The sequence below is a fragment of the Saccopteryx bilineata genome, chromosome X, assembly GCF_036850765.1.
Source record: "Saccopteryx bilineata isolate mSacBil1 chromosome X, mSacBil1_pri_phased_curated, whole genome shotgun sequence".
NCBI lineage: Eukaryota > Metazoa > Chordata > Mammalia > Chiroptera > Emballonuridae > Saccopteryx > Saccopteryx bilineata.
The window spans coordinates 9036590-9055105 of record NC_089502.1 but is presented as its reverse complement, the minus strand read 5'-3'; the positions used below and the strand labels follow the sequence as shown (position 1 = coordinate 9055105).

Below are 18516 nucleotides of genomic sequence, written 5' to 3'. Positions count from 1 at the left end.
AGTTTTATATCCCACCTATGTATGAAATCATATAGTTCTTACCTTTTCTGATTTACTTATTTCACTCAGTATAATGTTCTCAAGGTCCATCCATGTTGCTATAAATGGCAATATGTCATCATGTCTTATGGCTGAGAAGTATTCCATTGTGTATATGCACCACGTCTCCTTTATCCAGTCCTCTGTTTGGTTGGCTGCCTTTTTGTTTTGTTGTTGATTTCCTTTGCTGTGCACAAGGTTTTTAGTTTTATATAATTCTATTCATTTATTGTTGCCTTTACTTCTCCTTCCTTTGGGGTCAAATTCCTAAATTGTTCTCTATGGACAAGGTGCATAAATTTAGTATCTATGTTTTCTTCTAAGTAAGTTATTGTTTCATATCTTATATTTAAGTCTTTGATTCATTTTGAATTAATTTTTGTGCAGGGGGACAAACTGTAGTCGAGTTTCATTCTTTTTCATGTGGCTTTCCAATTTTCCCAGCACCATTTATTGAAGAGGTTTTCTTTTCTCCATTGTGTGTTTCTGGCTTCTTTATCAAAGATTATTTGTCCATATATAATGTGACTTTATTTCTGAGCTCTTGATTCTGTTCCATTGTTCTGTATGTATATTTTTCTGCCAGTACCATGCTGTTTTGATTATCATAGTTCTGATAGTATAATTTGAAGTCAGGCAGTGTGATACCTCCAGCTTCATTCTTTTTTTCTCATGATTGCTTTGGCTGTTCTGGGTCTTTTATGGTTTCACTCAAATCCTGTGATGTTTTGTTCTATTTCTTTAAATACTGACATTGGGATTTTGATGGGGATTCAATTAAATTTGTATATTGCTTTGGGTGATATGGCCATTTTAACTATGTTGATTCTTCTGATCCATGAACGTGGAATATTTTTCTACTTCATTGTACCTTTTTCAATTTATTTTAATAATGCTTTGTAATTTTCAGTATATAGGTCCTTCATATCCTTTGTTCATTCCTAGGTAGTTTTTGTTGTTGTTGCAATTGTAAAAGGAATTTTTTTTCAATTTATTTTCTGAAGTTTCATTGTTAGTGTGTAGGAGAGCAGTAGATTTCTGTATATTAATTTTGTATCCTGCAACTTTGCTGTATTATTGGTCTATTGTTTCCAAAGTTTTTTGGTGCAGTCTTTGACATTTTCTATATACAGGATCATGTCATCTACAAAAAGTGATACCTTTACTTTTTCTTTCCCGATATGAATGCCTTTTATTTCTTTCTTTTGTCTGCTCTTGCTAGGACTTCCAGTATTATTTTGAATAAGAGTGGAGAGAGTAGGCAGTCTTGTCTTCTTCCTGATTTTAGAGGAAAAGTTTTCAGTTTTTTCCATTTAGCGTGATGTTAGCTGATGGTTTGTCACCAATGGCCTTTATTATGTTGAGGTATTTTCCTTCTATACCCATTTTATTGAGTGTTTTAAACACAAATGGATGTTGTATTTTATCAAATGCCTTTTCTGCATCTATTGATAGGATCTATATTTTTATATGACTGGCAGCATAGTAGGTTTTTTTTTACATAAGCATCAGCACAAACACGTGAGGAATGTGTTATGGTATGATGTTATGACGGGTGTGATGTCATTGGGCGATTGAAAGTTTTCAACTCATTATAATCTTATGGGAACACCTTTCTATATGTGGTCTGTCATGGACCTAAACATTGTTATGAGGTACATAATTGTAATTGACCTAAAAGTTAACTCAGATCAGCATACTTTATGCCTGAGCAGGCGGTGATGCAGTGGATAGAGTATCAGACTGGGACACAGACAACCCAGGTTTGAAACCCTGAGGTCACTGGCGTGAGCACAAGGTCGCTGTCTTGAGTGTGGGATCATACACACGACCCCATGGTCACTGGCTTTAGCCCAAGGTTACTGGCTTGAGCAAGGGGTCACTTGCTCTGCTGTAACCCCACGGTCAATGCACATATGAGAAAGCAATCAATGAACAACTAAGGAGCCGCAATGAAGAATTGATGCTTCTTATCTGCCTCCTTTCCAGTCTTTCTGTCCCTATCTGTCCCTCTCTCTGTCTTTTTCTCTGTCTTTGTCACAAAAAAATATAAGAGAAGTCCACCTTTTGATTATGGGTAGGGTAGTTAGGTGTAAAAAAGTATCGGTGCGTATACATTAAAGTGGCCTGTACTCTGGTCCAAAATTGCCTGCTTTGCTATTTTCATTTAAAAATTTTTGATTATACAGTTTATATATCCAAATAAAATGTTCTTGGAGCTACATAGTATCAAAGTATGTCTCCAGAGATTATTTGCTTTTTCTTCAGAGAGAGAAAGAAGGAAATCCTGACAGGAAGGGAGAGAGATGAGAAGCAGCAACTCATAGTTGGGGCACTTTAGTTGTTCGTTGACTGTTTCTCATACGTGCCTTGATGGGGAGGGCTCCAGCCGAGCCAGTAACACCTTGCTCAAGCGGATCATGTCTCTGATCCCATGCTCAAGCCAGTGACCTTGGGGTTTTGAACCTGGGTCCTCAGTGTCATTGGTCAATGCTCTAGCCACTGCACCACCACCTGGTCAGGCAATTATTTTCTAATTTTAAAGGGGAAACCAATCTGGCTGTCACCACCACCCTAGGCAAATGATTAAACAACATCAGTAAAATAGAGTATTCTGTAATTTCAAGCCTCCTGAAGTTTGTAGGGTCGATCTACAAAGTCTCCCAGACTAACAAAATAACATTGAACCTCTAGCTAATCAAGCCCTTAGGCTTTGTTTCCAATTTATAGGAAATATGGTATGAGGGAGAACCAAATAAAACAGCACCACAGTTAGACAAATCCAACATGTGGTAAAGCTGACAAGGTATCTGATATAACTCTTCCCAAAAGAGTATCATGGGGAAAAAGATTTGGAAGAACCAATCTCGATTTAAAGAGACATAGCAAAAAAGTAAATAAAAAAGCCATAACCAAATACAGTTTTAGAAAACGCAGGTGACTTAGAAAGTCATTTTAATGAAGACCAGGACACTAATGATGAAAAGACATGTGGAGAGGTTGAATCAAATTGTTGCATGAAATCTGAGCAGAAATCTATAATATATATAGCAAAAGAATATAATTTCCTGAAATGTGCTTTTAAATAATGCCTCTGAAATGATATAGAATTCGATTATTTCATCTATATACCTTAACATTGACATTTTCAAGTTGGATGAAAAAAGACAATTTTTTTTATTTTTTTATTTCAGTTGACTTTCAATATTATTTTATATAAGAAACTTTGTTTTTAATTTTATTGGGAAATATGAGGAATTGCTTTTATACTCAAGTGTATGTGATAACTTTCATCCTAAAGCAAAGTTTTTATTTCAGGTGAACTTTTAATATCTCATGAATAGAGTGCTTTCCTATCTTTTAGACAGAAAGGAACCTGTAACTCATTGTGAAGTGTTTTTGAAGTGTGAATGAGGAAAAGCATATTTTAAATTGGTACCAACCTCATCCACTAATGACATAAATATATTCTCATGAACAGTGGCAACACATTTTGAGATTTTTATCTTTCATCATTGTAGACTATATTGTAAAAATCATAGTGGAAATGATGAGAGAGATGAAGAAGATGAGGAACGAGAGAGTAAAAGCCGGGGAAAATTAGAAATTGAACAGCAACAACTAACCCAGCAGCAACTGAATGGAAACTAGGTATGACAGTTAATTATATTAGATCTGTTGTCAGAATACAATACAAACTGATAAAATCCTGTTGAACTAATGATGTGCAGTATGATTTTTTTAATGCTATTATGTTTAGTTTAGCATGTTACTAGAATGCCGAGGATTGTGTAAGCTTGCATAGTTTTTTTAATTAGCTGATTTTGTAATAGTAAAAACAGCCTATCTACTTTATCAATAAATGTAGTCAGAATGTCAAATCAGTAAGATATTCTCGCTCCTCAATAACATTATATTTATTGTGTTTCCCTCAAGCATCTATTTTACATTTTTTTATCATCTTTTAAACAGGTTCATGGGACAGAGTTAGAAAACTGGGAATGAATAAGACATCCATAACTGCTATTCTCTTTTCACTGTTTTCTAAAATCAAAAAGGGTTTGTAACTTTTTACTGCCCAACTCTTAAATCCTTCATTGACCTGCCTAAAAATGTCTTGTTTTATGAGCTTTCTTCAGTAGATGGCATAGTTTGACATGTTGATATTACATAGCTGTAGTTTGCAGTTTCTGGGAAGCAATTGAAACACTGTTACCCATGTGTAGAGTGTCAACAGTTAAAGCAGACATTGAAATGAAGTAAGCTATATTTCTGGACTGAACAAAGTTCTGTTTAGAGTATCCAAGTTTGTTTAGTGGATTCATACTCAAGGGAAAGCATAAACAAATTTCACTTTACAGTGCAAACATGCCTCTGGTTACAACACATGGGAACTTGTGAATTTTTTTTTCACACTCAAGTAATGGAGGCTAGAAATGAAGGGAACTTTCTTTTTCTCTTGGCTTTGACAGCAGATGCTAAAAATTTCTTCCAAGAAATATGCTAAAGCATTTTATTTGGTTCCTGGTAAAGTTCTTCCTGACCAGCGTGGACTTGGGCAACTGGTCATTATAAGCTATGAGCTCTAGTGCTTATGCCAAAATTCTCTTGACAGTAAACCTCTTCTTCTTTCATGTTATATAAAGAGCTTCTAGCAAAATGATCGAATCCTTTCAAGTTTAAACTAACATTTGGCAACAACAAATTAAAACTCTTTAAGATTTAAAGGGTTACCACTCACTCACGAAAGGACTTTAGCCACCGAGTCTGCAGCCCGTTCCTCTCAAGTGCCGTGTTGTGTGGAACACTTCATATACTGGCCCAAGTGCGGAAGGAGATCTCATGTGCTCTAGGAGTAAAAAGCAGTCTTTGCATAAAGCAGTATTTATTTTTACTTTTGTGACCACTATTTTAGAAACTTTATTTAATATTTTGAATGTTTTCATTCATTGCTTTGCTTATCTATTAAATAGGCTATTGTCCCTACTTTTCCTCTGGTAGGGATCAGTGTTGTTTTATGGATCAACAGAATTGTTTCTCAAAACCTAAGAATCTGGCTTCTAAAAAAGGGATTTTCACACTGGCATTTCTAGTTAGTGATTTTTCTTCCATTTATCTTCTGAAGCACATTTATGTATTTCTTTCTGGCAAAACCAAAAACCTTTAGTTGTGGTATGCCTGATATTACTGTAGCACCTCATTATCAAGGATAGGGATTCTGATTTCTGAATCAGTTACCCTACCACATTAAAGCAAATTAGCAAACGAGAAAGAATTGTGTTAACTTGCCTGTACATCAAGATATTTTGTATCTTATGGAAAAGCATTTTTAAAATGTAACAGGTGGAAAATTACACTGTGTTTAATGACTGGTTTTTTTAAACTTCTAGTTCCTTAAAGACACATTTATCAAGTGTGTATTCACACATTTACTTAAAATAAGGGTCTCGCTGATTGCTTTATTTTTACCCTATGTTATGATGTTTAGAAGGAAACTAGCTTTAGTAGTGGTTGCTCCTCTGTATGTTTTTCTCTTCCTGCTCTGGATAGGCCATTGTGTTTCTTTGTATGTATGTGATGCCTTTTCCAGATTCCCCGTGACTTGAAGTGCAACGACAGATCTAGATGTTTGTTTACCAAGCTCTGTGACTTTTCCCAAAGGATCTGTGCTTTATTTCCTACAACAGCTTGAAACCTGTTCTTTTAAATCTTTGACTCACTGTGTCTAGGTCGTTTGTACATCATATGCCATCGGTTTACTCGCGAACTGACAGAGTACCTTCATTTTTGGACAACTACTGTAATGTTTTTTAGGGAAAATGGAAGGTGCCGGGGTAATAATGAGCAGTCAGTAATCACATACTGAACTTCAAATACTATAGCTGTCAGCTGATGGCTTTGTTATGTAATCGAGTGTATAATTTTTGTATGGGTTTCTTCAACCCTTTCTCTGCCCCTAGCAACCAGAATAGCACTTTACCTTTTGGTTGGCTAGGTAAGTGGCTGGCTACCTATTTTTCTCACTGTGGTGTGATTGGCTAAATAGTCTGTCATTAAAAATTGAAATGTAAATTGAAGTCACATGAAAAATCACCTTTGGTTGTAAACCTCCGATATTTTCATTTTCTATCCATATTTGTCACATGCTGAGTAAAAGTGCCTTACAATGTAAAAATTGTACAGTACTGATGTTCCCAAGTAGCATCATCATCTTCTGGGTAGTAATTACATTGTGGTATGAATATTTAGAAACATGGACCTCAGCAGTATATTTACTGTTCATCTCTTCAATCCTTAACTGTAGTTGTAATAAGCATGACATTCTTTGATGAGTATATAACATTTACATCATTTCAAAAAATACTGCCATGACTGTTTTATGCATATTTTAGCTTGAAATTTTGAAGCATCTTTTCTTTTCCCTTTTTTTTCCTATTTTTGTTTTGTTTTTGTTATTGATATTAAACAGTGTAATCTTTGCAAGCATATATTGAAGATTATTCTGGAGCATTTATTGCCTTACCAGAAATGTTAGTAAGCAATGTTCTTTAGAGTAGAAAGATAGACTTGAGTTTCTATACTTTAGTAAGAGCTCTTTGTTCCTGGGGGAGGGGGGTCGAGGTGAATTTTACTTTCATCTCAGTTTATTAAAAATCCACAACTGAGATACATTTTATTTCAAAAATCAGCAATTTTAATATTTCAGATAGTACTTACTCAGGAGTACATGCTACTCAAGATATTAAGAGAATAACAAGCTATGTAGATCTACTGTTGGATCAGAATCTATGTACTTGAACAAATGTGTGAATCTTAAATATGTCAAAGCAAAAGAAAAGTGTTCTTCTAGAATGTTGCTTTTTTAAAAAGCACTAAAGTTAGACCAAGGTATACAGTTTTGTTCTAACAGACATTTAGGTTAATTGTAAAGATAAGGAATGCATTATGGGTCAAAATCAAACATTCCTCTCATGTTATGTATATTTTGTTCCTGTTATATTGGCTTTATTTTCAAAATTGTAGTTTGTAGTATTAGTTTCCTTTTATTGGTATTGCATATACTATTCATTCAATAAATGAGTTATGACTTTCATGTTTGTATGTATGTCTTTTTTTATGAAAGGGTATGTAATGAAGCTTATTTGTAACAGCAATAGTATTGTGGTCATTGTCTTTTTTAATTGCAAGGTGAAATGCCTACTTGGTTTAAAACTTCTTAAACAAGTAGGAGAGAAAAGTGTGAATTTGAGTTCAGTTCAAATGTTCACAACATAAAAGGTTTTATCACTGGAGAGAAGCAGCAGTCTTCCAAGTATAGTAGAACTACATTACATCTTGGTTCTCTTATTATATGATTCAGATACCTATGACCTAAATCACATCCTATAGAATTTAGTTAAAAGGTGATTTTTGAAAATAAACCCGAACTCCTAGTGTATTTAATCTGATTCGTAATAAGGGTGCAGGATTAATATCTTTGTCATAAAAGGATTTTACCTTATAGATCTAAATTGACTCCCTTTCCCATGGGCAGCTTGCCTCTAGTACAGTGCTCATATATTGAGGTGGTCTTATCCAGGGAAGAAATAAAAGTTTTAATTAGCAGGATATGTTCATTCCATACACACAATTCCTAACCTGCCTTCCTACTCAAGAGGGAAAAGAGAAAAATTAAGAGGTTCTGATTTATGTTGTGCTTTCCTACAAATGGTACCTACCAGTGCTTGGTGTGTGTGTGAAATCCATTACTTAGCTTCATTTTAATTACCACCTAAAAATGTGGAGAAAGGAGTTATGTGGTTTTCTTTAGCTAATTGAAACTATTAACCACTGTTTTGTTTGTTTGGGTTGGTTTTTTTTTTTGGTATTTTGTTTTATCAGCTGTAGTAATCAGCAATTGCTGAGATCATTCCCAAGCATAAACCTGGTGGAATTTCCTAGGAAAATTCTATGGCCAGCAATGGCCAGAACATTTTTTTAAGAGAAAACCCCAATCCATCTCATATGTATATATATCAGAGTCCTCACTTACGGAGACACAACGCTGCTTTATCAACCAATGTTACCTAATTTTGCCTTGTTCAGCTAATGACAAAACTGTATATTAAGGACGTAAGGCAAAATTTTATTCTTGATTTTTATTCAGAAGATGAAAACTATCATACCAGTTACTAAGAAAGTTAATGATATCATTTTAAAGTGTTACACTGTAGTAGACACGTCCTGCACATGGTCAGTGTACTAACGTCAGATCAGTTGGTCAGACCTTGGTCCTTGTCAAAAGTAGGAAATCCATAAACACCCCAATTATACCTTTGCTATACCTCTCTGTGGCTATAAATGTGTTTTGATGTTGGAGGAGGGGGTAGTGGCAAGGAGACAGGGAAGATGAAGCTGGGAAAGAGCTGAGTAGGTCTGCTCTGTGAATAACTGTCTAGAAAGAGATGAAAAAAAGAGACGTTTGAAGGGGGAACTTTTTTTTGTATTTTTCCAAAGTGAGAAGTGGGGAGGCAGAGACAGACTACCGCATGCGCCTGACCAGGATCCACTCGGCATGCCCACCAGGGGGCGAAGCTCTGCCCATCTTGGGTGTTGCTCCATTGCAACCAGAGCCATTCTAGCACCTGAGGCAGAGACCATAGAGCCGTCCACAGCACCCGGGCCAACTTTGCTCCAATGGAGCCTTGGCTGCGGGAGGGGAAGAGAGAGACAGAGAGGAAGGAGAGGGGGAAGAGTGGAGAAGCAGATGGGCGCTTCTCCTGTGTGCCCTGGCCGGGAATTGAACCTGGGACTTCCACACTCTGGGCTGATGCTCTACCACTGAGCCAACCGGCCAGAACTGAAGGGGCAACTTTTAAAATGGGCCTGAGTAGGCCCTGGTCGGTTGGCTCAGCGGTAGAGCATCGGCCTGGCGTGCAGAGGGACCCAGGTTCGATTCCCGGTCAGGGCACATAGGAGAAGCGCCCATTTGCTTCTCCACCCCCCACCTCCTTCCTCTCTATCTCTCTCTTACCCTCCCGCAGCCAAGGCTCCATTGGAGCAAAGATGGCCCGGGCGCTGGGGATGGCTCCTTGGCCTCTGCCCCAGGTGCTAGAGTGGCTCTGGTCGCAGCAGAGCGACACCCCGGAGGGGCAGAGCATCGCCCCCTGGTGGGCAGAGCGTCACCCACGTGCCGGGAGGATCCCGGTCGGGCGCATGCGGGAGTCTATCTGACTGTCTCTCCCCGTTTCCAGCTTCAGAAAAATTAAAAAAAAAAAAAAGAAAGAAAGAAATAAAATAAAATAAAATGGGCCTGAGTAGATATTCAAGAGAATGTTAGGAACACAAAGATAGAAATAAATTGTAGTTTCATATGAACACTGGATTTTGAGCTCTTGGGTTTTTAAAGTGATTTGTAGGATAAGGTTTTTCTGTCTATTTTTAAAACTCAGAGCAATTTACAGATATTTTTATTTATAAAATTCATATAGAGTCATAAAAAGAAATGAAGTACTGATATGTGCTACAACATGGATGAACCTTGGAAACATTATGTTAAGATGCCAGGCACAAAAGATCACATATTGTATGGTTCTATTTATATGAAATGTCCAGAACAGGCAAGTTCATAACAACAGAATTCAGATTAGTGGTTTCCAAGACTTCAGAGGAGGCGGATGAGAAGTGACTGTTAACAGGTATGGGGTTTCTTTTGGGGGTGATGAAAACGTCTAGAATTAGGTAGTGGTGGTAGTTATATAAATAGATTTAGTGAGTATTAAAAAACCCCACGAATTATACACTTTGAAAGGGTGACTTTTGAAAGGGTGAGTTTTAAAAAGTAGTGTGTTTATTGTACATAATTCAAATATCAAAGATATGTTAAGCAAATATGGAAATGTCCCCCTTCTCCATAAGCCTACTCCACAACACTTGATCTGTATCCTTCCCAGTGCTTGGGAACATATGGAACTTAAGCACTTGTTTAGCATAAATAGGATCACGCTGCAACTGCAGGCCTGTGCCTTTTTCACTCAAACAGCACTGCAAGGTTTCAGGACAACTAAATTTCTCACGTTCTGCCTACCAGTTCTGTAATATCAGTGTACGGATGAACTGGAATCGTTCTATGGCTTGCATATATCCTCATGCCCTTGTGCATGCAATTTATTAGGCTAAAGTTCTAGAAGTAAAGATAATATACATTTAAAGTTTTGATCCAAAATATTGTGCCAATTTAAAAGTCCATCTATAAGGATTACCCTTCCCTGCTTCCACACTCCAATGAAAAAAGAGGTATGGTACCTTAAAAAGAAAAATCATTCGCCTGACCTGTGGTGGCGCAGTGGATAAAGTGTCAACCTGGAAACGCTGAGGTTGCCGGTTCAAAACCCTGGGCTTGCCTGGTCAAGGCACATATGGGAGTTGATGCTCTCTACTCCTCCCCCCTTCTCTCTCTCTCTCTCTCTCTCTCTCTCTCTCTCTCCCCCCCCCTTATAATGAATAAATAAAATCTTTAAAAAAATCATACACATCCTGTAGAAAATTCAATGGGGTTTTTATTTTGTTATTAAAGAAAGATCATGTAAACTCTATCTCAAAGTTCAATATGTATTATTTTTGAGAAACGACATTCATGTATGAAATGGTTAAGTTAAAAGGTTTTGTTCCATGTGTATTAACAGTAGTAATTGGTGAATCGTTTTCCTTCCTTCTGTTTTCTGAAAGGTAACAGATTGCTCATGGTTGTTCATTGTTGCCAGGTGGATTTGCTTCTCAGTCTTCCCAGGGTCATATGTGGCTCAATTCAGTGCACTCTGACGGGTTGTGTGCTATTTTGTTAATTCCTGTGACCTTTATCTGTTCATGGTTCTTACTTCCCAAATCATGAGTATATCTAACAACTGGTCAATTATATGAAAACAAGATAAAACTATTTGAACTTTTTACTTTTCAACTAGTTGTTTTGTCCTTAAGTGAATTAAGACTAACCAGAAAAATGAACTTGATGAACACTTCATGCTTTTATTTTAGCTCATTTGCTAGAAAATGACTCTTTCTTTCTTTCAAGAATTTCAAGCAATGATTACCTGCATGTCTGAAAATAAATTGTTGAAAAAATGACACAGATACTCAATTATGCTGGTCAGCCAGCATGAAAGTTTCTAAATAAAAAATAAATTGAATGCAGTCAAGGATGAATTCATGCCGCATGAAAATTAGTGTTTTCTAATTCTCAAAATTACATTTGGTGCTTATTAGGTATTTATAACATTAGCCAGTCAGCTATTTTATTTAAAAAGATTTGTCAGTTGTATGACATTACAAAAATATTTTTTAATGCTGGACCAATAACTCAACCTTTAATCATGTTTCCTTTCCCTCTTTTTTTATGTTTATGAAATAATTAAGTCTTTAAAGGAGGGTCATCAAAACAGGATGACTACATTAGATTGTTCTTTTTGTAACTTCAAACTGCAGGGGTCATGGAGACTGTTATTTTCATTTCAGAGATTAGCCAGGCCATTTAACACAAAGGCTTGTTTTCAAACGTTCCTCATCCTTAAGCCCAATAGCCTTATGTTTTTTATTTAGTATTGATTTAGTATTACTGGGAAGTAATAATTCCTTGGACCCTCATCTCATGTTCTCAGTTAGAGGGCAAGCACAAAAGATAAGCAATTTCTTGAAAGTAGGCAGATCAGAGAGCTGGAATTTTGGCATTATCTTCAAATACAACCGTCTTTCCGGACCTCCCTTAGAAGAGCTGTTAAGCATTTCAACCTATCCCATGTGCCCGAACAGCTTGGGAGGCTATCCAGCATGCTGAGGGCGGGGGTGGAAGCACAGGGAGAGGGGTTAAAGAAAACATATGCTGCTTAGGAAAAAGGGTTGACAGATTTTCTTTCCCTTGTGGAGGAGAGGCGGGATAGGAGAGAAGATTTAGGCAGCCTTTATGGCGTTTCGTAACGGGTCACTCCATTTCATGAAACTCGGAAATGCAGCCAGCTATTTGTAGGCAACTTCCTATAAAGATTGACACAGACTTGGAACGGTCACATCTTTATTCTTTTTCCTTTGATGCCCCCGCCAAATTCTCATTCCTTGATTGCTGCTCTACTCGCTGAAGCTTCATGCTGAGTGTCAACTGTTCTGAACATTTTTACCCAAACTGCTGGCTACTAAAGCATGAGTCTCAAACTAAATTGTACTGACCTGAATTTTCTCTATTTGTTAATGACACCATCAGTCAATAGGGCTCGTTTGTTCTGCTTTGATCTCCACATGTAGTTGCTGAGTTCCTCAGAATATATTATGCTGTCTTTTGGATCCATCCTCTCTATTCTTACTAGTGATAAACTAGTTTGGATTTTACTGTTTGATTTTAGTTTGAACTTTTTGCCCAGATTCCTGCCTTCTTCCACTCTGTATCTATGTTTATAAGAGTCTTAGTTCCTTCACTTTCTTTATCTGGAAGTTCTTGGCCTTGTTTTCCTAACTAGTCAGTTTGGATAAGGTGGTCAATCTTACCTTCATTACCTCTTGATACAACTGACTTCAATTTCCCACTTCTCTTAATTCTCTTCCACTCTCCTGACCTGTGGTGGCACAGGGGATAAAGCATTAACCTAAAACTCTTGAGATCACCTGGTCAAGGCACATATGGGAGTTGAAGCTTCTTGCCTCTCCCCACACCCTTCTCTCTCTCCTCTAAAAAAATGAATATATTTTTAAAATCTTCCAAAAAAAAGTAATCTTCCACTCTCTTACCTGCCCTGTGCCTAGAGTTCACCCAATACTTACATCTGAGGAAAATGACCTGCTATAGGTCTGCACAACAGTGCAGACTGATGCCACCACATACATTGGTGTTTCAAGTTTTCCATATCAATATTCAATCATTTTTTCTTGTCCTTCCCAGTATACTTAGAAACTATTAAAACAAAAGCATATGGCCTGACCAGGTGGTGGCACTGTGGATAGAATGTCAACTTGGGATGATGATGTCCCAGGTTCAAAATACTGAGGTTGCCAGCCTGAGCATAGGCTCATCCGGCTTGAGCCGTGGGATCATAGACATGACCCTATAGTAGCTGGCTTGACCCAAGGTCGCTGGCTTGAGCAAAAGGTCACTGGCTTGGCTAGAGCCCCCCAGTGAAGGCAAGTATGAGAAGCAATCAATGAACAACTAAAGTCACAATTATGAGTTGATGCTTCTCATTTCTCTCCCTTCTTGTCTGTCTCTATCTCTGTCTCCCTTTCTTGCTTAAAACAAAACAAAAACAAGAAAATGTCAGCATATGAACTTTAGGTTTTGGTGGCCTTGGTTCAGATTCCATGTAACCTAAATTAAGTTACTAAATCTCTCCACTTCCATGTTCTCATCTTTAAAATGCAGGTTAAAATAGTTAGGATTAAAGGGGGAAACAGATTTAAAGGTCTCCCAAGCCCTGATCACTGTACCTTGTTCCTGTGTTCTCCTGTAATTTTACCCTATTTCTCATCATTTTCTGAAAAATAAAATCGCTTCTGTCTGCACCTCTACTTCTTTCTATGCTAAAACCACTGGCAGAGTTTATCAGGGACCATTGCTAAAGCCAGTGGTGCTTCTCAGTCCTTTTTTTTTAAGAGGGAGAGACAAGGACAGACAGGCAGGAAGGGAGAGAGATAAGAAGCAACACTCCTTTGTTGTGGCTCCTTAGTTGTTCATTGACTGCTTTCTCATATGTGCCTTGACTGGAGGGGCTCTAGCTGAGCCAGCAATCCCTTGCTCGAGCCAGCGACCTTGGGCTTCAAGCCAGCAATCATGCGTCAAATCTGTGATTGTATGCTCAAACTGGTGAACCCACAGTCAAGCTGGTTTATGACCTCGAGGTTTCAGACCTAGGTCCTCAGCATCCCAGGCCATTCTATCTACTATGCCACTGCCTGGTCAGGTCAGTTCTTACGTGACTTTTAGACTCTTCTGTCCCCATCAGTCCAGGCACCATCATATGGTCGTCTGTTAATCTGCTTTTGCAAGTGACCCAAGAATAGGAGTAATGCATCAATCCTGGCCGGACCGCTCAATCGGTTAGAGCACCATTCTACAGGGCAGTGCTTGCTGGTTTGCTCTCGTCAGAGTACATACAGGGACACATTGATGTTCCTGTTTCTCTCTCCTTGTCCCTTCCTCTCTCTCTCTTTCTCTAAAATCAGTAGGATGAACATTAAGAAAAGAAGAAGAGTAACATTCCAAATGACAAGACCAAGATTGAGCAGTTCTTCTATCAGCTGGGCCTCTGCATGGACAACCACGTAGCTGCTCCCCACTAGCAGAGATTTCATCGGGATCTATGCAAGATCTGGTCTTTCCTCAGCAGAGGAAAGCCCCCGGGATACGAGGGTGGGGTGCACTCTGGGCACTAGGGAAGTTGAAGGGTGGAAGGGAAAGGGGAGAAATAGGAAATTGAAGCCAGTGGTGTTAGGAAGTAGTTAACCTGCCTCTGAAAAATGCAACACAAAGCTTTAAGTATACCAGAAAGCAAAATGCATTTATGTACATAGATATGCACATAAAATTCTTTAGCAAAAAAAAACTTAAAGCATATACCTACCTATAAAACCTAAGACCAGCACCAGAAATACTGATGGTGAGACCAAAAGCTGGAGAATTATGGTCAAAATTCCAAGCCCCATATCAGATGCAGTCAGCAGACAGCTGAAAAAGGACCACATAGAAGTAATGCAAAATGGAGAAAGTAAGGCTTTCTGGTCTGAAAGATCTGGGTTTCATACTGTGTTTTGCCACTAATAAGCAGTAACTGACCAAGGTACCTCCAACTCTCAGCCTCAGCCTCTACCCCATCTGTCCAAATGAGGATACTATCACCTACACCTTTGGGTTTGCTAGAGCAAACGAGATAAAGTGCTTTTTAAGTGAAAGTAGCTGGTTTGTGGAAAATAAGTGTTTTTATTCCTTTTTTAAAACAAAATTAATATCTATTCCATTTCCCACACAATGATCCTTCAGATACAAAACCAAAACTCTCCTGTCACTTTTTAAGGTCATTGTTATTTTCATTATTCAAAATTGATATTTGTAGTACCAAAACTAGAAAGTCTAAATAAATAAAAATAAAAATTTTAAATCTCCCATAATCCTACTAACCAAAGGTCAGCATTATATTTTTTGTAAACTCTTCAAAGGTTTCTATGCATATATGTAAATTATGTAAAGCAGCTTATATATGACTAACCTGTACTTTTTCTTGTAATATTTGGAACTATATTCAAGTCAGGAAATATCCTCTATTGTTCTTATTGGTTACATAATGGTCCATTTTGTGGTTGTACTATCGTCTAACCATTTCCCAGTCATGAGACAGATAAGCTGTTCCCAGGGTTTGTTGCTATTGTTTTGCTGTTGCAAACAGTTCTAATCATGAAGAAACAGCAGAAACCCCTGCATTGGAGACTGTTACACAAACAACTGGCCTGTAAGCTTCAAAAAAGTCAGTGTCTTGGCCCTGGCCGGTTGGCTCAGCGGTAGAGCATCGGCCTAGCGTGCGGAGGACCCAGGTTCGATTCCCTGCCAGGGCACACAGGAGAAGTGCCCATTTGCTTCTCCACCCCTCCGATGCGCCTTCCTCTCTGTCTCTCTCTTCCTCTCCCGCAGCCAGGGCTCCATTGGAGCAAAGATGGCCCGGGCGCTGGGGATGGCTCTGTGGCCTCTGCCTCAGGCGCTAGAGTGGCTCTGGTCGCAACATGGCGACACCCAGGATGGGCAGAGCATCGCCCCCTGGTGGGCAGAACGTGTCCCCTGGTGGGCGTGCCAGGTGGATCCCGGTTGGGCGCATGCGGGAGTCTGTCTGACTGTCTCTCCCTGTTTCCAGCTTCAGAAAAGTGAAAAAGAAAGAAAAAAAAAGTCAGTGTCTTAAAAAAAGAAAGGCTGAAGAACTTACTGTTCCGGATTAAAGGAAACGAAAGAGACATGACAACTAAGAATATTGGACAATCCTGAATTTGATCATGGTTCAGAAGAAGAAAAATAAATATGACTATGAAGACATGTGGAGAACCACTAACCAAATATAAATTGGGATCACATATTAGACTGTGATATTGTGTGAGTGTTAATTATCTAGTTTTGATTATTGTAGTTATAGCAGAGAATATTACTGTTCTTAGGAAATACATATCAAAGTATTTAGGCCTGACCTGTGGTGGTGCAGTGGATAAAGTGTTGACCTGGAACACTGAGGTCACTGGTTTGAAACCCTGGGCTTGCCTGGTCAAGGCACATACGAGAAGCAATTTCTACAAGTTGATGTTTCCTGCTCCCCCCTTTCTTTCTCTTTTTGTCTCTCTTCTCTCTAAAATCAACATGCTTAAAAAAAAGTATTTAGAAATGAAGGGTGTTATGTCTGCATTTTAACTGGTTCAGAAAAAATGTGTGCATATAAAAAGTGATAAAATGAGGCAAAATGTCACAAGCTGGTAAATCTTGGTGAAGGAATACAGGAGTTCTTTATATGATTCTTGTAACTTTTCTACAATGTTGAAATTGTTACTTTAAAAAACATTTTAAAACACCAACAGAAACAGTAGCTTTTACTAAGGGACTCTAAAGAAGTTTAAAACTCAGGGGACAGGAGTAAACCTTGGGGAGTGAGTCATCAGGATATTTCACTAAGTTAGCACATCTGGAAAATTGAGTATAAACTATTTTTGGATCAGGTGGCCCACAGACAACTCTGTCATTCCCCATTCAGGAATCGGGATTGGGGATCTGGGTGATTGCTAGCCCTTTCCCCTGAAGTAAGCCCCAACCAGGAAAGTGGACTTTTCAGCTGTTTCACCATTCAGCTGCCCCTATGTTGTTTTTTCTTTGTATCTTCTGTCCTCTTTTTTTTTCTTCTGTCCTCTTTTTAGATTCCATTTTATTTTGTTGAACTAACATTATTTTTCTTTCCCTTTTTTAAATTATTTTTTTTTATATTTTGGTGAGAGACAAACAGGAAGGGAGAGAGATGAGAAGCATTGATTTGTTGTGGCACTTTAGTTGTTCACTGATTGCTTTCTCATATGTGCCTTGACTGGGGGCCTGCAGCCAAGTCAGTGACCTTGGGCTCAAATCTGCCACCTTGGGTTTCAAGGCAGTGACCTTTAGCTCAAGCTAGTGACCTTGGTTTCAAGCTGGTAACCTTTGGGCTCAAGCCAGCGACCATGGGGTCATGTCTATGATCCCAAGCTCAAACCAGATGAACTTACACTCAGCATCCCAGGTCAACACTCTATCCACTGCATCACCAGTGGTCAGGCGTAACATTGTTTTCCTTACAGGATGTGTGGGTGACAAATGTCTAAAAAGAAATAATGCTTCCTGACCAGGCAGTGGTGCAGTGGGTAGAGTGTCAGCCTGGGATGCAGAGGACTCAGGTTTGAAACCCCTAGGCCGCTGACTTGACGCAGACTTACCAGCTTGAGCACAGATTTTATAGTAAACATAAAATCAAATGAATATAACATATAAAAAGGAAAATAAGAATGAGTTAGGTATAACCAGTTAAACCCTTTTGAGATAACTCCCTATGTTTCAAATACAGTGGTTACTTGAGATAGGAGTTTAATTCATTCTGTAACCTAGCTTGTAAGTCAGTCAACTCCTATATCAAACAAATTTCTCCCATTTAAAATAACTGAAATAGATTTAATACTTTCCAGCCCTGTGAAACATCCCCAAACCATCCTAAATTATGAAAAAAAAATGTTTTTAATTAAGAAACATAGATGTATACTTTGCCAATGCATAACAAAATATATGAAATAAAAGAAAAAATGTTATTTAGTACTGTATTCTTAACTTGGATACAGACGAGTGTGGCTAACGGAGGTGAATGGCGGAGGAGGAGGGAGGGAGGAAGGGATGCAGGCACTGTGGACACATAAACTAAAACTGCACTTTCTTAACACTAAATGTAAACTAAAACTGCACTTTCTTTACTTAAAATGAAACCACAAAAACTTGGTTGTAAATAAATTCACTTTCTTAACTTTAATCTTAATCTAAGCTTAACATTACATATTTTTCATTTAATCATCACCTGTTTTTGCCTTTTTGGCTGCACCTTCAGCACTTTCGCTTGCAGGACTTTTGAATAAAAGTCTATCCAAAGAGGTTTGCTTTTGCCTGCCTTTTAAAATGTTACGGAAATGTGACAAACAAGTGTCATTAAAAAGTGCTGAATCACGACCAGTTGAAACTCGTTCTGAGTATTTCTTTTCAATGAAACTTGAAAGCTCCCACATTGCCAGCATGTCTTTAATTTCACTTGTAGAAATCATTTCCTCTGACTACCTCCTTCCTCACTACTAATCTCTTGCAGAAGCTCCATATGTTGCATCATCTGTAGCTCCTTCAACTCCTCAGTTGAGAGTTCCTCCTCATGTTCCTTGACGAGCTCATTTACGTCACCCTCCTGTACCCATCGACTTTCTGAGGGATACATCTCCTCC

At 38.3% G+C, this 18516-nt stretch overlaps 1 protein-coding gene across 5 annotated transcripts in view; it reads left to right on the top strand.

The window, feature by feature from the left end:
* PHF6 (PHD finger protein 6) overlaps positions 1–18253 on the top strand; it is a 75954-nt gene extending 57701 nt beyond the window's left edge. The window contains exons 10-11 of one of the 5 annotated variants that reach the window (XM_066249190.1): positions 3561–3690; positions 15894–18253. In XM_066249190.1, coding sequence (XP_066105287.1) covers positions 3561–3690 — 130 coding nt within the window. In that variant the 3' untranslated portion in view covers positions 15894–18253. Of the gene's footprint in view, positions 1–3560; positions 7133–15893 lie in introns of those variants that run through there. The other 4 variants (XM_066249193.1, XM_066249189.1, XM_066249195.1 and 1 more) reach the window with 4 other exon arrangements.
* Positions 18254–18516: the final 263 nt, after the last annotated feature.